This window comes from Hippocampus comes, unplaced genomic scaffold (assembly GCF_001891065.2).
Source record: "Hippocampus comes isolate QL1 unplaced genomic scaffold, H_comes_QL1_v1.1 scaffold522, whole genome shotgun sequence".
In the NCBI taxonomy this organism is placed as follows: Eukaryota; Metazoa; Chordata; class Actinopteri; order Syngnathiformes; family Syngnathidae; genus Hippocampus; species Hippocampus comes.
Genome location: NW_017805388.1, coordinates 27,939 through 49,304, shown reverse-complemented (window position 1 = coordinate 49,304; position 21,366 = coordinate 27,939). Strand labels below are relative to the sequence as shown.

The 21,366-nt window shown below is 50.4% G+C and overlaps 1 protein-coding gene and 1 long non-coding RNA gene across 2 annotated transcripts in view; one reads left to right on the top strand and one right to left on the bottom strand.

Annotated features, from left to right (window-relative positions):
• Positions 1-12,546, top strand: part of LOC109517732 (uncharacterized) — a 23,755-nt gene extending 11,209 nt beyond the window's left edge. The window contains exons 2-3 of the long non-coding RNA XR_002168602.1: positions 883-885; positions 12,535-12,546. This is a non-coding gene — a long non-coding RNA (uncharacterized LOC109517732). The remainder of the gene's footprint in view (positions 1-882; positions 886-12,534) is intronic.
• The window catches only part of prkar1b (protein kinase, cAMP-dependent, regulatory, type I, beta), a 25,220-nt gene continuing 13,000 nt past the window's right edge, over positions 9,147-21,366 (bottom strand). Inside the window, exons 7-11 of the mRNA XM_019873059.1 lie at positions 19,400-19,558; positions 16,622-16,682; positions 14,291-14,412; positions 11,367-11,448; positions 9,147-9,757 (exon numbers count right to left, since the gene is read on the bottom strand). Of these exons, the coding sequence (XP_019728618.1) occupies positions 9,585-9,757; positions 11,367-11,448; positions 14,291-14,412; positions 16,622-16,682; positions 19,400-19,558 (597 nt within the window). The 3' untranslated portion in view covers positions 9,147-9,584. The remainder of the gene's footprint in view (positions 9,758-11,366; positions 11,449-14,290; positions 14,413-16,621; positions 16,683-19,399; positions 19,559-21,366) is intronic.

Sequence of the window (21,366 nt, the reverse complement as noted above, 5' to 3'; positions counted from 1 at the left end):
TTGTGGGGGGGGGGGGGGGGTCTTGTCTCTCAACAATCAATATTAAGGTTGGTCCGAAACCAAAACGTTCCTCAAATAGAATACAACCGCTCTGTTCTTCAAGCAGTACAAACAGGAACAAAAGTAGTGGTCTATCGCAGCGGTCCAAATTGGAGCCAGATGCCCGAAGAGAGGAACATTGTCAAAACTCAACAAGACCCAAATTTGAGGAACACGACCAAACGGAGCGACATTTTTTTCGCAAAATTTCCTGATAGCCAACGATGCGAAAATCTGATCCAAATGTTCCAAAAATAAGACGGCGCCCACATTTAAGCCAACTGTCCGAGTGAAGGGCCAATGTTCCACTTTGATCCAAGTCCTGTCCTCAAGTGTAGAGATGATGTCGAGCAAAATGCCAATCGAAGGACAAAGTGGAAGTGTGGCCCAGTTGTGGCGGCCGTGTCCGCATTTCAGTTTCATTTCCCGAGAACGGGACAATGTGGAAATGTTTTCCCAACATTGTCACTTGAGGGACAATGTCAATGTTGGCAAAAATTGCAAAAACAAACGGACAGAGTCTGTCTTTGAGCCAACGAAGGCACCGTGTCAAGATGTGAGCAGAATGTCCAAATCTCCAGCTCATGTCCAAATTCAAGTTCATCTCTCCGTTGGAGTGACGGTGGCCCCCATGTGACCCGGTCAAGGGGCAAATGTCCACATTCGAGCCAATGAGGGAACCAGATCAGAATTTGAGCCAAATATCCCAGCGAACGTCCAAATAAGGGTTCAAGCATCAAAACATGGCAATGGCCGTGATGCGAACAAGTGCGTCTGCTCAAAGCTCACAAGACTCATTGTTGACGCACACTTTATCAACATCATCTGAGCTCTGATCCCGAGACAGTTATGCCTTGACGTGGCCATAAAACCAGATAACAGAGCCCACGAGAGAGAGAAAGGGGCGGCGTATTCCACAACTCATATTTGACATTGGCGAATCCTCCTTCGATCGCGCCTGCTGCTGGATTGCCTTGCGACGGACAAACAAACAAACACGCGCGCGCGGACGCTACGTCCCGAGCGCAAGGCGCAGGCCGCCGCCACTCTGACGGAGCCGCCTCTTCCTGAGGCTTGTTCGACTCAAACCTCAACTCACTCGTCGACGCCCATGATGACAAAGTCAGCTCCATTAGCAGCTTTTTGCCTCGGGGCCTTTGAATGTGTGCTATTAAACAGCAGCTCATGTCTTGTGATGGGGCCTTTTAGAAGACGTGGTTACATTTATGGTTGGCTTACTCACACACTCGCACACGCGCACACACACACACACACACACACACACACACACACACACACACACACACACACACACACACACACCACACACACACACGAGGCTGCGGCAGACATGGCTTAGATGCACTTGTATACTGCCCTATACTATGACGTGAATGGCCTACCGTAATCATTGTTGGAGGCTACTGAATGACAAGCAAGACAATCATACTGTAGTACCTGAATATAATGTTCCGATGTTGAGAGAGTTTATTTTTGTGGGGGGAGTACAAAATGAATTCTTGCACCTAATGTTGGTTTCTTCTTCAGCAGTTTTGTGCCATCCTTGAATTATAATTTTCATGCACGAGAGCCCTTTGTACACGGGCAAAACAAAAAGTAGAACAAGCAAATGGCACTGATTTGGTGGTATGGCGATGAACTCATGCTTCAGGGCGTTGCTCCTTTAGGCCTTGTTTTAGTCCATTTTTGATACAACACGAGTATCTTGTTGGACCAAAGAGATTTCTCAAATTCTCGAAGTAGATTTGCACCGGGACAAATGGACACACACACACACACACACACACACACACACCACACACACACATGATTCAGGTGAGATTTTCCAGGAGCAAAGGTGGATTCCAGCGGCTGCTTTGCGATACAGTCCCGGATCTGGAATCTATCCAGAGCAGAGTGCATATCCCGGGCAACCTCTTTATGCACACAAACAAGCATCGCATATACACGACGGGAGTCACAGCGACTCTCACCTGAATGTGAGAGAGTCAGGGGAAGCCAAACACTGCAGCCGCCCTTCCAACTGGTCAACTGGTATAACGCTCGGCCGCCCCCCCCATTTTTATCCTACAGAAGAAAAAAAAAAAAAAAGCCACGCATGAGGACAGATTCAACCAGGTTGAAAGGTTAGAGGACAGGGGCCGGCCAACATTTGCGCGCGAGGGCCAGGTCACTCGTAGATAAGATAACAAAAGCAACGTGAAAATGGTGAGTCGCCCGTTGTGGTTTCAAGCATTGAGGCCTCCTATTCCCGCAGCGTGTCCAAATTCTTCCCGCGCAAGAATTTTGGCGGCCCGCAGAGTGCGAAAAGCTCAATATTGTACAGGTGAAGGACACCCGGGCAGGTCGACGGGTCCGACCATTTGGGCGTGCAAATTCTACGCCACCGGCGCGCCCTTCTTTCCAATCGATGCCCAGGGGCGTCAATCTTAAGAGTCCCGCCCAGTCGGCAGATTTAATCTGCCCAAATTCTGGACGGTGGTCAAATTTGAGTGGAAATGTGTCCCAACAAATTTCTGCTGATCGTGATCTCCACATGTGAAATGGACACATTCTGGAGAGAGGTCAGTTGTTTCCTTTGAGTCTTTGAGTAAGACGCATGGTAGGCCTCAAGTGCTCAAGCTGCTATCCAGATTTGAAGTCTCACACATCAATCCAATTTCTGTTGCTCGAGGCGCTCTCCAAATTTGAGACGGGCTTCTTGAAGTACAGTCGCCCTAAAGCAGCATTGCGAGTCCACGGGCGCTTTGGTCCGGCTACGTCGCCGTCTCTGTTTGAAATCCGCATGTGCCAAATCCAAAAGAATCCCGGTTGGACGTCCAAATTTGAGATTTCCAAATTCTGTAACGCGGTCAAGCTCCATCTCCCAGGACTGTTTGATCCAGAAGTACGCCGGCTCCAAAGGGCCAGACGGCAGAGACCGAAGCCACCGTGGGTCAGGGCGCGCAAACGCTTCCCTTTCCCCGGGCGACAGGCCTCTATTTGATGTCCGGATGCGTCAAACTGTGCTGCGCTCTTGTCACGACACCGTCGCCGACGCTTCCAGCCCCGGTGTGAGAAAGGTCATCGTCGGGGGAACTGGAAATAGCCCTGCGGTGTGAACCAGGAATGGCACGGAGGAGAGAAATGACCGGGAAGTTGTTCCGGCCAGCCAGAGCGTGGGCAATGTTTGCTCTACGCTCGCAGCTTTTCACGGATTCCGCTCGAGCCACAAGAACCCGACAAGAAGCGCGATCATCTTGTTTCCAATTCCGACATTCTCAAAAGGTTGCGGGCTGCTGTCTTGACGGTCAAAGTTCATTTCGCAAGGAACGAGAAGCAACAGCTGGTGCGAAACCAGACTTGTTGCTCAGCTATGAAGAGGCGCTCTCGCGCACCGTCCAATACGCTCGCACCTAGACTGTACATAACGTGTCAGGTCGACACGCACGCACACCTGCGCTCTCTCATGCGTGAGCGCCCATTTCCACAATTGGACGGACAGACGGAAAGCTACAATCCCTGCTCAAGTCTTTACATGCTGCCCCCCCCCCACCCCCTCACATCTCACCTTTTCCCCCACTTGAACACTGCCTCTATTCTTTAGGAATGAAAAAAAAACAACATTGGACACACACGGCGTCAGAAAACAGGGGGACTTCCAGTGACTGAAAGAAATAGCAGACTAATTGCCGCTGCTCTGTTGTCCATCAAGACGTGACCTTTTCGACATGTGTGCGCCACGTTGGAAGCGCTGGCAACGGGCCAGAAGGAGGGGGAGAAGGAGGAAGGTTTTCCGGGTCTCCCCGGCTCTGCGGCGGTCTGACTCGGCTCGGGACAGCCCACGGCACGCCTTTGTGACGATATGCGCATTGGAAAATGGTTCAGGGCCCCGGCCTTCAACTTTCCTCTTGATGCGCCTCTCCTGCTCAGGTGAGGGCATGGCTTCGCTTGACTTTTTGAGTGTGATTTGAGTGTTGAGGCTTTGGGTTATTTCATTGTTTTTCAAAATAGGGGGGCTGCCCCCCTGGGGGGGGGGGCCGCGGGGCTCAGTCAAGGAGGGCGCGTTTGACCTCGGGGAACATGCTTTTTTATTTTTGTACAGTCCTAGAATAAAGTGCAGTTTCACCGCCACGACGTTAGGGGGCAGTGGCGCTGTCATTGGCAGAGTTTGCGCAGGGAGCATCGTAAGGGAGGAAATGCAGTACGACGAGGCTTGTGTTGCGCTTGGCTCCACTGTCACGACGGTACCAGACGAGGAAAGATCGGTGAGCTTACTGTGTCTCAAAATGTTGGTAGCGGACAGCATGAAGCCAAATCAATTAAGGCGTCAATTAAAGACATGACACCCAATCACGCTGATAAGACGCTTGAGTTTTTTTTTAAGCGAAAACGTGCCGAATATTGCCAACGATCATGCCGCTTTGTGACTGTTACTTAAGGACGTAAACTAAAAGGCTGTACCGGTCCCGGCTTCACATTGAGCAGGAGTCGAGAGTTGCCGTGTCCTGCTTCAAACCTCGCTTCGAAAAGCTGGGCATTGCAAAACGTGCTCGTTGTCGCCACTTCATCTTTGATCAAAAAAAAAAAAAAGCACAAGTTATTTGATATATTTTTGTTTTGCTGGTTAAAGTTTTTTTTAAATATTGTGCTCCTGAGATAATGTTGGTGATTAGTTTGAATGCATTATTAGTTATTGGTTTTGTAATTTTATTCTTCGGTCTCATGTGGTTTGACATGGTCAGTCAAAAAATATTTATAGTTAAATGAAGGATTTAATGTTATTTTTGAATTTCAGATGCACTTTAAATCTTTTCTGTTACAGTTAGTAAAGCTATTCTGTGTTGTAAATTGGTCCATGTTTCTTTCTTTTTTATTCTCTTATACGTTAATAAGGATACCGTGTTATGCAAAGGTGTACTGAGAACAATTTTCTAGACAAATGATACTATTTATAGTGGTGCGGGGGGCGAGATGTTTTCCTCTTCCTAGGGGGGCATGACAGAAAATAATTGAGAACCACTGGCTTATTTGGACTTTTATATGTGAAAAGCGCTTCACATTTCATGTGATCCTGGATCGGTGGCCGGCTTAAGTTCCAGAAACCGATGTGTGATGCTAACACTGCGTCCATAAACAACCGCCAATAAGTTTTGTATCGAGACTTGTTTGGTGTATTTTGTTTGGTTGTTTTGGGGTTTTTTTGGCTGCTTTTTTTTTAAATACTGACAATGTTGTCAAGGATGGGGCTGAACATAACTACTTTCAACCAAATGTATTCAGTTGGAGATGTAACAATCCGATAGGAAAGTGTGTCATTGAGAACAGTAGATGCTCACACAGAGTAAAAGTTGCAAAAGTTGTCCGACTTGAAGGGATTCCAAAGCCCGCTGTGGCCCACTCAGGGCTTTCTGCATTCAGTACAGTCGGGCTCAAGTTATGCCGTGACATAGTACGGAGCGGGGGGGTTGAGATTTTGCTCAACGCGGCCACATCGCCGCGGCAACCGCACCTCAGCCGGTTTAGAGACGAGGCGGTTGTGCAGCGGTGGCGCTAATGCTTAGCGGTGGTTAACAACAGCCCACGGGAGGCGACCGTGTCCAATGCGGATCGCTTCGATGCACATGCCAGAGATGGAAAAAGCAGTTCAAACAAGAGAGAAAGGAGCTCCAACAAGTGTCTGCCTTTTCCTCTATCGAGCCATCCATCAAAGTCACACTTCAAGATCAGAATCAGGAACGAGGTCTACTTTCTTGTCCTTCTCCTATTCTCTCGCCATCATGCCCAAGAGAAGAGTGACCGGTAAGTGTGGAGCAAGACGGGACTTCAGTGCCATTTGAATTCTGTCACGACGGTGCGGTGCCCAGACCAGAAAGAGGGTGAAAATCTCCTCCTCCACTTCAAAGCACGTTTGCCAATCCCGAGGCCGAAGGGAGATGACGAGATGCTGATCAGCGACAGGAAGGGGCTCCATTATGGGCTTAAAGAGAGGAGAGCGCGCTCTCTGGTTACACACCTCTGTCAAATGTGCACATTCCAGCCGGCTTTAGAGAGAGCGTCGGTCCGGCCGTACGCTCTCCCGGGAGGGGGGGGGGCGCGGGCTTTTGTTGCGGAAAGCCGACCGGCCGGAAGTACTTGACAGCCGTCGACTCGTGGCTTTGCGCACCTGTACTGAGTGAACGCTCTCTGCGCTTCGCGTTGTCAAAATGTGATGACATCAAATACCAAGTGGAGAACAGCTGAACTTGATTCACACCAAATCGTGGCCGGCGCGGGCCGTTTTCCATTGAATACGTTTGAATGCTTTCTGAATTCAAAGTCCACCGATAGGACTGTGCGCACGCTTGCGGTGGCGTGGAGAGGCGGCCGCCAGCCGCAGGAGCTGTCCGGTTGACACGCGCGCCGGCCACTGCTGGCTGGCTGGCCGGCTAGCTCGCAAAAAAGGCATCCGAGCCCTTTTGCCTGGCCCGAGGGAGAGCTTCAGGCTTCTGCTTGTTTTTCCTCCGCGTCTTTTCAGGGGCCAGCTCTCCAGGTCTCGGTTTGCATGCGCACGGAGGATCTGTTGAGCAGGAAATGAGGAGGAATAACGAAGCTTGGGAAAAGAAAAGCTGAATAACAAACACGCGCTATCTCAGCCCAGCTCATATTTCCACAAAACAAATGGATTCTCATGTGTGGACCTTAAAAAAAAAAAAAAAAAAAAGATGCTGACGATTTTTTTTCCTTTCCGTGTCTCTTTCCTTGCAATATTCCAACTTTCTTTTGTAAAACCCCCATGTAGGCTGTAAGTCCGCTGATCCGGACCTTGTGATGATCTCCTGACCCATTTTGAAGCGAGCCCGTCCCGAATCTTTCAATCCCATCAGCTTCACTGTTGCTCCATCACCTGTGAGCGGGCCGGGCGCTCACCTCTGACCCCGGCGGGTCAGTGGTCGGCCTGAGAAGCTTAGAAAGCAGCCCGAAACGTGAAACTTTTCACAATATGACATTGTAAGATTAGGAGGGAAAATACTGAAGAGCGGACGATGTTACTTACTTTCTTTATTTGGTCGCCTCAAAATGTTGTGACCGTTTTTGTTGTATTACTTTATTTTTTTCGAGCTTCCTGTCATGACTTTTTGGGGGGGGGCACATGACGCAGAAGCGGAGAAGGGCCTCGAAGGGAGAACGTTCCGTTTGGCGGCAGAACAAAAAAGATTGCGCCCAATCAAATCGCCGGCAGCCATCTCGTTTTGTACGCGGTCGGCAAGGCTTGAATGCGAAAGGCACGGCCGAGCGTTGCCGCGTTGGGCGAAGCGCTCTTATGATCTCAACAAAAAGGCAACTGAAGATGCGACCCACGGGCTGCGCTCAGTGATGAACGCGTGTTATTTTTCATGCGGATACGGGCCGTGCCTCGTTGAACTCGATGTCGGCGAGCGTGGCCGGCTGGGTTGTCGTTGGGGCGTGGGGGCTTCGCATTCCTCCCTTGATTTAGTGCCCATTAAGATGGGGAGGAATGTGTCAAAAGCTCCTGAAAAGCGTCTGGGTGGAGCTCGGCGACCCTCTGACGTCTCGGCCCGACGGATGATTGACACTTTGCTTTGAGTGAGGGGAATGAGGAGGAGGAGTAGGGAGGGAGGAAGGGGTGGGGGCGACACCTGTTGGAGGTACAGAGTGAGGTTCCGTGATGGGAACACAAGGCCCCAAATATGATGGTCTCTTTTTAAACAAAAAGCAGGTTGCGTGAAGAATGGCTTCATTGTTTGAGTCCAGAAGAAAAGAAGTGGATTTTGAAGCACCATTGAATAAAACAACAACAAAAAAAAAAAGGCGATGGAAGGAGGGAAGGCCGGAAAGTGACAGGAGGGTATCAGGATGCATGAAAGAAAAACAAAAGGTGATGGAGAAAAGGCGCTCAAGTAGGTTGAAGGAAAGGAAAGACGGATGTCGAGCCTGCGGGAACCAAATAAGGAATGAAGGAAGGAAGGATGTTGGTGTGAGGTCAAGGATGAAGGCCAAAAAAAAAGCATCATAAATGTATGCAGATGAAGAAGCAAGAGTGCCAAATGGAGGGGGGGGAACAGGTCTGAGGAAGAAAGAAAGGCTGATTCCCCTGAGCCCAGCGTGCATGAAAAAAAAAAGAGGCGGCTCGGGAGGTTTTCTCTCTTTTTCTTCAGATGCTTTGATTGTTGAAAGGAAGAGCGACAAAAACTCCATTTCACATCATTGCATCGGAAGGGGAGACATTTATTCCTCTTTTGACGATCGGCGGACCATCCGACACACGGGTGCCAAAACTGCTGTGTTCGCTCGACATTGGCAAAACGCTGCAAAAGCTTTTCGGCCAACAAGAACGATAACAAGCCGGTCGAAAAATCCCGAGACGTTCTTGAGTGTACATCCGGTGGATATCAAAAGTCTACACACCCCCTGTCCAAGTGCCAAGCTTTGACGATGACCGAGCTGCACCATTTTCAAAACTTGTTCCCATCATGAATAGAACCCGGACAAGCTCCGTATGCGGAAAAACAAAGTATGAGTGCAGCCGAACTTTACCCGGTGTTAATCAGAGGCACTTAATAAAGTGGCGGGGTTGCGGCGACTCCCGTTTCACATCCCCACTTTGGAACTAAGTAACTGTAACTAACAAAGCGTGGCTTGAAATAATTAACTTTAACAATGTGGCTACGTCAAAGTTACTTTGTTTGTCGTCACTTCGATGCGGCAAGTTATGGGACTCGCTAACAGTTACAATGACCACGAAGTGGTGACTTTGCAAAAGTTGCCGGCTGACAGTTAAGCGACAGAAAAAAAACAAACCGTAAATGTTACCAAGTAACTCACTGCAACACACACACAAAAAAAAAAAAAGCGGTCATAAAATAATAGAGTGCAGCTAACGACAAGTAACTGTGAGGAACTTCTGAACACGGCCACATCCGCCGTGATGAGGGTGTGCGCACTCGTGCCAACACATTAGCGCTGTTTGGAAAGGTTTCTGTTTTCAATGGCGTTGTTACAGGCCACGGTAATTTGTGGAAAAAGTTTTGGACTGATTTATCTTGGTCTTGTTATGTTGATATCATAAAAACCTGCCATACCTTTTAAATCCAATTGACACAATATGATGTTGAGATTTTTATTCTGTTATTTTGAAGAATATTTCTGCCACGCAAATGAATTGGTAACACAGAAGCAACTCACCTAAATAATGTTGTCATGAGCACCGCCTCAAAAAAAAAAAAAAAAAAAAAAAGGCAAAGCAGCAAGCAAATAGATGTGTCTTCCTTCCGCAAATACATGAAAAGTGTAAAATGTTGTGCATCATACACAGCCGCTACTCTGCATATGAGCCGTTACAACACAATGGAAACTTGTTTTGTTCGTGTGTTTTGTTTTTATACATGAAGCTATACAACGGCACGGGGCAAAAGTGAGCAAGAAAAAAAGAACAAAAAAACGAAACCAACGGAACAGGAAATGAGCACCCTGTCATTGTAAATGTGGTCAAAGTAAAAGCCACAGGCCGGGTCCCGGGTTGGCTGGCCCGTTGCGTGTGCCGTTCAGACGGTGAGCGAGATGAAGCTGTTGTATCTCTGGATGTTCCTCTTGAGGATCTCGGAGCAGGGACCCAGCACGCGCTCAAAGCGAGGCCGGTCCAGCTTCACGCACTTGAGGGGGCCGCGGGCCACCACCGTGGCCGCCCGCGGACGGTTCAGCAGCAGCGCGATCTCACCTAAACGGGGACGACACGCGCGGGTTTTACTGGCCCGCTCTCATTGTAAATTGTCTGAAAATCTCAATCATCTGTTCCATCAAAGCACTTTGGGCAAAAGAGGATTGGACATGATCCAAGCAGATCGTAAGAACATCATAAATAGAATGAAACGGTTTGTGTATCCTGACCTTTTTTTTTTTTTTTTTTTAATATCCTTTCTTATGGTCGAACACAAAAAAGAAATAATATTGTTGTGTGAGAATAACTGTTACAAATTTATTGTCAGAACATGATACCGGATCTTTGTCTAGATAAATTTCCTCACGCATTTTTTTTCTCTCCGAATACTTCAATGTATTGCTCCTATTATTTCAGCTGTTAGCTGCAGTATTTGCACAAAATTGATTTTGGAACTTTTTTTCTTGTTCCATGACAACTATTTTAAGAAAACAATATTCTCAAATTTTTTCCCGTACGACTATTTTTGCACGATTGGATTGTGACATGCCACTTTTGAACATTTGAACTCATTTAAATTCAATTTTTTGAAAACAGTTACTGCCTTTCTTTCGTCCTACTAATAATAAGCTGTCTCATTATGACTATGAAAAAAAAAATCCGCCAAATAATCCAAACTCATACCTCGTTATCTTGCCACTGGTAAAGTTTCTGCAGGCCCCGCCGTGTGTATCTTTCAAGGTCATCTTAAAAGACATTCTATTCTTTGCCTTTCAACTCGGCACAATTTGAGTCCTTTTATTGGGTTCGCTGTTTTGAATGTTCTTGTTTCACTTGTCTTTATTTTTGTAGGTGAGGGTGCTCTCTTAATACAGTTGAGTTGAGCTGGATGACTGTCATGTACTTGACTTTGTCGTCAGCCAGTGCTCCATGAAGCGTCTCCAGTCGCTCCAGAATGCCGCCGCTCGCCTCTTGACGGGTACTCATATAGAGAGGTAGCACCTCTTTCCTACTCTGGCATCCCTTCACCGGCTCCTTTTTTTTTTTTTTTGAAAGAGTTCTTTTGAAGATCAGAAATCTTGAAATGGCCCGGTCCCACCGACCCTCTCGGAGCTCCCGCCCGCTGCCTCCGCCGGTCTGCATGGGACCAGACACTAGTGGAGGTAGCGAGAACCAAGCGGAGGCTCCGAGGGGATTTGAGGCTTTTTCCATTGCCGCTCCCTCTCTTTGGAATGAACGTGCGGCGAGCCCCCCCTCGCTGCCCATCTGCAAAACTCGTCTTCAAACTCATTTTCATTCTTTGGCTTTTAACTCCACATGAGACTCGATTTTGAGTTTGACTGTTTTTGTGCTTTCCGCTGTCTTCCTAATTAATTTATGGTTCGTTGTTGGCCGAATAATTTTTGTTCCATGTACAGCGCCGGTTCGTCGACGGCAGTGGCTGTTTTTCAAGTGCTCGAGAAATACACTTGAGTTGAGCTGTAGCTTTTCAAATGACTTTCCGAGATTGAATGTTGCGACACTCGAGGACCATCATGAGCGACCTGGTTCATTCAAATATGTTGCGTGACGGCGTGTCATTTGATGGCTTCCCGTCTTGCAAAATCCAAACGAGGATTGAATAGGAATTTCGGCTTTGCGGCACTTGGACGGATGCGCAGCAACTCACCAAAATAGTCGGAGGGTCCCAGTCGTCCTACCTCGACATACTCCTCATTGTCGGACCTGCGCTGCAGAACAGAGGCTGTTCCCTGGAGACGGGACGGGCAGGAGGGAGAATTGGGGGATTGGGGGCATGGGTTGCGGAAGGATAGTAAGATGGACACGGGGGGGGGGGAAACGGACGGAAGGAGTTACTGAACGGAGCTGATCATCATCAGGAGGATTAAGCAGAGGAGAAATTCCTTTGCTTCATAAAACACAGGTGCACGGGATTTGGGTCTCTCTCCCTCTCTCTTTTTTTTTTTTTGGGGGGGGGGGCGTTGTTGTATGGAACGGCCACCTGTTCCGTGGGAGGCACAGAAACCACAACTCACATATTCCAAGCAAGGAGGACAATTTGGACGGGCTTTGCTTGATTCTCTCCAGAGTGTCATAAATCCAAGCATCCAAAGCCGATGACTCACACACAACATGGAAACGACTGCCGCGTCCAAGACGAACGGACCCCGACAACCTGGCACGCAGACGACAAAACAGTGAAAACTTTGAAGGGAAATGGCTTTTCCGTGGCCCTTGCCCAGAATGAGCGTCGCCCGCAGCTGTTGTTTGCCGCAGCGGCTTCCAACAAATGTCCGCGTCACGAACATAACATTGGCGAGCATCGCCCTCGATATGCATTTCGGTTCACGTCGGATCTCTGTCAAATGTCGGGAGGAAAACTCAAAGCGGGTGATAAAACCAACCTGAGCGTTCCGTGACGCGCTCCCCCCTCATCGCTAATCCTTCCGTTGAGTAGGCTTGTGATGCGAAATATGAAGATAATCAACCCTAATGAGGAGCCAAAACTGGGGTCAAATATTGCTTGGGCTGTATCCCGCTCAAACGTGTTGGACTTCAAGTCACCTTCGGCTTGTCACCGGACCTTTTGTGGCAAGATTTCTCACGGGGCAGGGGGCAAGGAGGGAGTTTCAAAATCACGACTTTTGGGAATAGGACATAGTAGCAACCCGCGGCTATTAATACGGATTTGGGTGTAGATTGAGCTGGTGCGGTGCCGGAAATGACCGGACCACCCGCACCTTACGTGCATGTTTTTGTGTTCACTCGTGGCAAATTTTCAATTTGTATGCAGAGATACCGATGGGATAACCAGTTCACGATGCAACTGGACAAAGATTTGACAGCCGCATCCCGAGTCGAAACGCAACAAACAAAAAAGTCACAAACGGCTTCGGATCCACAAGACTGGCGACGTTTCAGTTAAGTGCTCCTATGGTAGCACAACCGGGAAACAAAATAATTCTGCACCCGATCCAATGCATACTTTTCGTGTTGACAGTCGGTTCGGAAGTTTATTTTAAGTCATAAAGCTGACCCAATTTATTTGGTGTCAATCCTGTAGCTACAAAAGACGGAAAGGGCGCGCACACGCAGTGGCTGGTTAAGGGCCCCAGGGGCAAACAAAGGGGTGTGTGTGTGTGTGTGTGTGTGTGTGTGTCATACAGTACGTGAAAGTGTTCTCCTGATGCCTTCATCGCTCAGCGTAACTTCCATCGCGTGTATTTTAAGTTCCGGGCGACTCCGAGAGCAAAGGTGACAAAGTGCATGCGCAGGTGTGTGAGCGAGACGTGGCTTGTTTCAGGCGACCAGTCAGGCAAAGACGGTGAGACTGGGTCAAAGCCCCTGGAAAATGACACGTGAACGGATGGCAAAAAAACCCCCCAAAACAAATCGATCATACTGCATGTACGATGGACGCGGCATGGGAATCGCGCGTCCGCGATGTAAATCCTCCGGGCGACAAAGTCGGAGGAGCAGCGAGAAAATCCCCAGCTCAAGCAGACGTGATGAAAAGGATTTCAAGCGGGTGCGCGTGAGGAAACGACTTTGGGTTCGGGAGGGAGCAAGAAGCCATCTTGCGAGTCCGGTCCGACCCCCCCCCGCCGGCCGCCCGCTTTGACTCATCCCTCCCTCTCCCGCCCGCGTCCCCGGAGGCCGAGTCTCCTGACCCCGTGTGAAAGCCAGCGAGTAACACGCATTCCACCACGGTCCGCCCGGCTCTGGGAAAAGTCGGCTTTGGCCGCGGTCGAGGACGAGAGGAAGAAGCCGGAGAGCTTAGGGGCGAAAAAGGCAAGACCGACAGGAGGAAGGGATCACACATCATGTGATGTCACGTGGCCCATGTGAAACGAGCGAGAAAAGACAGCGGAAACGGCCCATCCCGCACTCGCACGTGCATCGAAAAAAAACGACCCGAAACCACGACAAGATCCACGAGCAGACTCCAAAGGGGTTTCCGTTTCAACGGTGACGGACAGCCAATCCAGGTTGAAAGAAATGAAAAAGGGAGTTTGGGTGCTTCCGCTTGCCCTCCGCCGACTTGCGCTCTTGCCGTCCTGCCGCGCGGTTCCTCGGCGCATCGGCTTTTCCGCCGCATGCGGACTGATGACTTGCTCTTAATGTCTGATCGGCGTCCCAAACCCCGATATACGAAAAGTATACGCCGGCATCCGGAAATGGCTTTTGAGGTGAGAAACTGTGCGGCCAACGTATGTGGCCGCCAACGTGGCTCAGCGGTAGAGGGGTCCGAGCTTGGCACTTTGCGACCACGGAGCAAGGTGGCCAAGCCCAAGTTGCTCCTGAGGCTGCTGCGTCGTCAGTCGGCCAATGAGGTCCACGTGGGACTTATCATTGAACAACCCGCAAGGATGAGCAAAGCTCGCAACGAGAATTTCCCCATCGCGGTTTGTGGCTCCAAATGTCCCCGCCACGCGCGCTTTTGTGGAAGTAACTGTTGTTCACGTCCAAAAGAAAACCGGTCATTCCCCGAATAAAACCCTTGCTTTGGACCTCCGGGATGAGCCCGCCAAAAAATTGCTCCCCAAACGAGGGCAAAACTACTGCATGCAGAAAAATGCCACAAACGGTTACCTCCGTGATGATGAAGAAGTCGTCGCCGGGCTCCCCTTGGACCACGATTTTCTCCCCGTCCTCGAATTGGACCGGCTCCAGGGCATCGGCCACAGTCAGACGCTCCCATTTATCCAAGGACTCTGCCATCGCAAAACACACACAGACACCATCTGACGAATAACCGGGGCCAACGCCTTGCACGTTCCTTGCCTCCTTTACGTCGGGCCTCAACACTGTCAAGTCACTTTTTGTTATTGTTTTAAACGCTATTTATCGATCATTCAGCGGTTTTTCACCATCGGGAAAATGCCTCTGTGCTTTGGATAGTCCACTGGCATGGCCACTTTAGAGTGCCTCGTCGTCAGCAGTGAGCGCGCACGCGTCACGGTGAAAAAGGCATTTGAGGGTCCCTCGTTGCGTGCCGCGCCCCGGTGAGAATGCCGGAAGCAACGGGAGTCCGCTTTTTGAAAAAGACTGCTCGAATGCGATCCAGTCTGGCGTAGGCGCTTTAGAGCGCCTTGTAGTTACGCTGGGGAAAAGCCACGAGAAGAAGCCGAGGGCTGACCGAGTCCACCGGAGGTTTGAAGCGGATATGTTTCTGTTGCTCAAACATGAGAGTCTGTACGAGCAGAAGAAAGATGCAACCGTTTTTCCAAGTCGTCGTTGAGGTCTTTGATTGACAACGCTCTTACCTGCGCTACGTTATGCAACGTCGAAGACATTTGCTTTCTCTTTGTCGAAACCTTTGAGGAGTTGTAAGCCCGGCGAGCCAAAAGCTACAGGGAGAAGGTTTCAAACGCAAGCTCCAAAGATTGTCGCCTAATCCCGACGGTTTACGAGCAGAATGTGCGGAGAAAAGACTCCTCGGCTTGAGCTTGGGCATTCAGTTTCGAGACGCAAAAGTAGAGCGGGAGGAATCTCTTTGTCCCTCACTATCGGGCCTGCTAACTGATCCGTGTGTGTGTTGTGAAGGTGCAGGATGAAGGAAGGCCGAGTTTGGTGAGTTTGGAGGTGTCCGGTTTCCACCCATGCGGGGCTGCGCCGTCGATGGATGTCTTGCGTCTGGCAAGCGGGCTCCCGTGCCGGTGACCGCAGGTGAGGCGACCAACAAAATGCGCCGACTCTGATATTTCGCGCTCGCTGGCGCCTGGCCGCGTACACGGGGAATCGCCTGTCGGGATTTGGCTCGCGTAGCCCCGATACGCCCGCACCCCCACCCGGCGACGCCCACCAAGCACTTTGCTGCACCACATCAAGGACTTGGACCTAATTCCGTGGCTATCTGGAAAATCAAAGACAAACAAAAACACCGGCGCCTCCCGCCCCTCCTCTGACTGACGGCCGCGGAAAGCGACAGAAAGGGGAATGAAGAGGGGCGCGGGACTTTGGCGAGGGAGAGGCGGGCCTCGACAAGCGCACCAAGAAAGGAGGCAAGCCAAAAGGCGGCGTTCTGAGACTCCAATTGAATGTGTGTGTTTCGCAGGGATGTGTGCGTCAAAGTCGCCATTGTGCGTTCTGACAAAAAAAGAAAAAGGCTCGGTTTTCTCTACTTTTTGGTCAGGAACGGACGTTTTGGGCGAAAAGAAGCCCTGTTCCGCTCCTAAAAACCAGAGAGAGCTCCACATTTGTGAATCTCCTTTTTGCTTTGGTAGCCGTGATGTCGATGCTTCCGTTGTGATTGTCACAGAAGAGGGGCTCTTGAAAGATGGTCACCGCTTAGATTAGGACTTGAAAGTACTCGAACTGCTGGATTTCCAAAAGCCGACTTTTAATCTTACGCCTTTTCATTTTCACAAAAATAGAAAACCGTAAAACCGTTTTTGGGTTTGTTTGTTTTTTTTTGGTTCATTTCAATGACTGGTGCCACTAAAAGTGAACCAAAGGAAAATGTCTTTCTTGATCCACGCAAGGGCTTTCCAAAACGTGTGATGACATGTCGGGCCCTATTAGTGCCCGCCCTCGAGACTCTGTGACATTAACGCGGCAGACGCATTTGCAGCGCGGCGAAGCAAAACACGCGGGGCATTCCGCAGCTGCGTTGGATGAAATACGGCCGAAGAGCGTCCTCCTCGCACGCTACTTTTTTTGGTTCATTTCAATGACTGGTGCCACTAAAAGTGAACCAAAGGAAAATGTCTTTCTTGATCCACGCAGGGCTTTCCAAAACGTGTGATGACATGTCGGGCCCTATTAGAGTGCCCGCCCTCGAGACTCTGTGACATTAACGCGGCAGACGCATTTGCAGTGCGGCGAAGCAAAACACGCAGGGCATTCCGCAGCTGCATTGGATGAAATATGGCCGAAGAGCGTCCTCCTCGCACGCTACGCTCGTACTGCGCAAACACTTACCGAGGATGGAGACCTTGCTGAGGAACTCCTCATACATCTTTCGCTTTCTGAGAGTGCTGCCCTGTGAAAACAAGGCGGGAGGGAGATGCGGAGAGATCGCCATCAGCCGGGGCCATCAATCATCAACTCGACCCGACGCCTTCGCACGAAGGCGAAGGACGCGCTTGTTGACCTAAGACACACTTGAGGTGCACGGAAATGACGGGGAGTCCTCCTTTCCATTCACAACGGAACATTTCTTTTTTCCACGGCGCCCATAAAGCCCGCTCCAAATCGCTTCATCTTTGATGACGGCTCGCTTGTCATTAAGCCCGACCATATACGGTCGGAGTAACGTGTGCCCGGCCCTCTTCTCCAAAGTTCTAAAAACGCTGCTTGGATGGGCTTCGTGGCACCATCGGAGCGGCGAGATAATCATCATCATAATAAAAGCGCAGGTGCTTTCATGTGGTCATGTGAGTGAAGGCTGTTCGCATCGGTGTTCCGTGTGTGTGGCGGGGGGCCTTCCCACCCACCAGGCAGGGGATTCCCCCGTCCGTGAATATCCTGACAAGTCTCAACCCAAAACTCGCTTCCCCACCGCCACTCGCAGAAGCATTTCTTTCTCACGGAGGCCACTTTGATCTTGTCTGGAGGAAACCAAGACCTGGATGGCACGGAATGTCTTCCATTTCCATGAAAAGAAGACAGAAGTCATGGGGTTTGGTGCCAGCGGTCCTTGTCCATCCCATCTTGCGGACTTGGGCTCCTGATCTCCTTAAGAGTCTCCAACACGGGTCTTAAACCGGACACTGATTTGAAATGGGACCGGCAAATCGGCGCCGTTGTCAACTGCAGCTTCTTCCATCTTAGGCAGCCGGCTAAAGTCGCGCCTCTCCTTTCTCTGGCGAGCACTTGGGAACAGTCCTTCATGCCTTCGTCACATCTCGGCTGGATGACCGTCACGTGACGCGCTTTACTTCGGAGTCAGCCAATCCTCCATCAAGCGTCTCCAGTTGCTCCAGAATGCTGCTGCTCAGCACCTCTCTCCTACTCTGGCATCCCTTCACTGGGTCTTTTTTTGATTTGTTTCCCAACCTTGTAACGGCCCGGCCCCGCCGACCCTCACGGAGCCCCCGCCCGGTGCCGCAGGTCTGCATGGGACCAGACACCATTCGAGGTAGCCAAGCAGAGGCTAAGAGGCCGTTGGCGCTCCCTCCCTTTGGAACCAATGTTTGGCAAGCGCCCTCGCTGCCCGTCTTTCAAACTCGTCATTTCTATTCTTTGGCTTTTGACTCCGCATGAGGTTTGATGTCTCGGTGGACCGTTTTTTGTGCTTTCTACTGTCTTTGTTATTCATTTCTTGTTTGTTGTTTGTATGAATTCTTTTGGCTCCGTGCACTGCACTTTGCCTACAGCGGTGGTTGTTTGAAAGTGCCGGAGAAATACACTTGAGTTGAGAAGCACTCTGTGTTGGAAGAGATGGAGTAGGAAAGGGGAAAGCCATACACTGCAGTGGTGGGGAAACGACGGAACCATCAAACAATCCCGTGCATTCCCCACTCCCCGCCCTTTAACCGCCCCGCGGTCGAAGACGAGCCGAGGGCCCGTCGGCGTTTCCTCTTTGAGGTGAAGTCGTCAAAGAGTCGAGGTGCGGCGCAAAGCCAAACTAAGCCCGTTGCACCTTTTCGCCCTCACTATTCATCTCCGGTCCAGTCCACCGTCACTCCTCCTCATCTCGGCATGTCTTCTTTTGGTCCCGTCGCCCGGTTTTGCGAGCGGGCGACTCGTGGGAGGTCCGGTTTCGTCCGGTTCGGAGGCGAGACTTTGCAACGGCCCCAAAATCTTGATTCGACGTTTGATTCGATGTGTGCGAAAGCCACGTGTTGTTTTTCCAACATATTTGTGGGAATCTCCGAGTTGTGCCAAGACAGAGCGCTGCGTCGATGTCAGTTCGTCACCTTCCCATCGCTGACGTTTGCCTCGCTTCATTCGGAGGACAAGATGACAGTCCTCCGTGGGGAACCAAAGTCTGACTTTGGAACACATGAAGCCCGGTTACTTGAGAGCCATGTGCAATTTTTTTTCGGCGAGCGCCTGACATTTCCCTGCAACTGCCATCCAGGAGGTCTAACCTTTAATAGCTGCCGTTAAACCGCGCAGAAATTGCATTGATTTTTCACCCCGAGGCATTGGCACAAGACCGAGCATGAAATTAAAAGTGCTTTGCAAATCACAGAGCGATAATTAACTGCAGCTTTTCACTTTACCGGAGGCCCAGGCAGCAAGAGGCAACGGGAGAGTTTTGGAAGGAGGCCGCTACTTCGAGGAAGCGTTGGAGTCGCAAAGCTCACCCTCTGTCATCTCCCCGCTGCGCCCTCCATCGGATCGTCGCCTCAGATTTCAAATCAAAAGTGATTGAATCGCAAAATTGCACCACATTCGGATCTATTTGAGATCCGACGGGCCGCCGGCACGGAAAGCGTCGACGGCGCATCGCTCGGTGCCGCCAGGTGGCAAAAGACGGAGTCATTCCAGCTGCTGTTGCGTTCAGTCACCGAGCGCCGCAGTATGAAGTATGAACAAGCCAACCGCAGTTGGTCATCAGAAAACGGGCCTCATATACCACCCGTAACTCTGCAGCCTCTTCTCCGGGGAGCGGCAACACTCAATGTGTTGAGCGCATCTTGGACCAAAGCTTTTATGACAAATCGAAATAAAGTTGCGGTGGCAGCGTCCGACCAGCCAATGCGGCGGCGCGCAAATGTGGAGAAGCGGCGAGCGGGGTTCGCGCGTTACCATCAGGATGCGACGGTAGCTGTCCCGGTCGATCCCCCACAGTTTGAGGTCGGTCTTGGCCTTGACGGTGGCGGCTCTGGGAGTGCCGTAAATCAGGGCCAGCTCGCCGAAACTGCCGCCCTCCCCGATGTTGGTCACCCATTCCCCGTTCACGTACACCTGTTGAGAGAGCAAGGACGGGACGGATGCGCTTCGGTAACTCGTTCTCATGAGCGGCCGACCCGGCGGCAAAGCCGTTTTGCTCAACGAGTTGGAATCGCAGGCCGACGGTGTCGCAACGTTGCAACAGTACACTGTACGCAGTGTGACTTCGCTATTTTCATCGTTTCACCCGTGTTGGTGTCTTAAAAGTGAAGCGTGGAGACTCTCTGTCGCCCGAATAAACCAGCGCAGTCACCGAATGGGGCGATCATTGCCAAAACCTCTCCTTTGTACCAGCGTAATACAGCTTCGGCGGCCAGCGCAAACCGATTCTTCCTTGACAATCGCACTCTTGTTTGCGCTTCGGTCGAGTACGTGTGGAGACTCAAAATCACGTTACCACGTGATATCACCAAGGGGCGTAGTTTTTCCGGTTCGGCACGTCAGTAAATGTGTGAGAATCACTCGCAAGGTGTCCAGGTGTCAGTCTCCAAAGGTTTTTTTTTCCCCCCCATGACTTTTCAATTCAGTGACTCGGCTTTATGATATGTCGTCGACGCAGCAAGCGCAAGCCTGGCCCCAAGTCCAAAGTGGGAGTGAACCCAACCGTAGCGAAAACGATGCAATTGCGAATTATGAGGTCATTCCATTCCATCTAATCAGCCTCAATCGGTTTCATCAAGAGTTGTTTTGCTGTTTGATTCAAGTTTGGTGTTCCGCATGACTTTGGCATGCACATGCGGGACTTTTTGCCAACAATTTTGTCTTGATAACTGTCTGCTAATTGTGTGTGTGTGTGTGTGTGTGTGTGTGTGTGTGTGTGTGTGTGTGTGTGTTTCTTCCCTGTTTATCCAGCATTCATGTTAAAACTAACAGCCCCCCCCCTCTCCCCCGCGCTTCCTCCTTCCAACAACTTTTCTTGACTCCCTCCGAAGTTTCCGGGCAATGCGATATGCTTTCTTGGCTTGTCCCAAAGTATTTGATCCCCGCTAAGCCATCAGAGGAGAACCCCCCCCCCCCTGACCCCCCCCCCCACCCCTAACCCTCTCTCTAAAAGGCCCTCGATCCCTCTTGTCTCCCCGTCAACGCCTTTTTTCATTCCTGCTTTTCTTTCCTTGTTCAAGCCTTGCCGTTCATTTGAAGGTCTACTCAGATCTGTCCGCACAGAAATCAAAATGCGCGTGGCCTCCACCTGCGCAGAAGACAATACAAACGCGTCTCCGATTCAGTTCCGCTTTTACAGGGCCGCACGCGAGGCCCTGTCCTGTTGACTGAGTACGACAAAAAGGAGCCACGGAGGCTACGGGGGAGGCTTTCATTCACTTTGGGCGGCCGTGAAGCCAAAATTGTTGCAGGGCAATCGTTCAAGGTGGCCACGGGGGCTGCGGGGACTGATCAGTCACGACAACCGTGGAGGACTTGACAAAAAGATGACGAGTCAATCGTTTCCTGACCTCGGCACCTAAATGGTCTCCCTCAGTGTGCGTCGATCGGGAAGCCATGAAGGAGAGATGACGGGGGGGGGACAGTGAAATACACAGTCAATGAAATGATTTGAATGGTTAAAAAGGACAGAATCGGTCAAGCTGCGGTGGGAGTTACGTCAACAGTGTTGTGCGTGCTTGACTGGGAATGAGTTGAAGTTCCATTTGTTTGAATTTGAAAGCGATTACTCCATTTTGCTCCCAAATGCAAAAAAAAAAAAAAACAGATCGGGCAGGGGGAAAAGAAGCATGCGCTTGCAAAATAATTGCTTGCGTCAGAATAAAAGTTAGAAAGGTAAATCAACTTTGAAAATGCTATAAGCAAAGCCCAAACTGTTGATG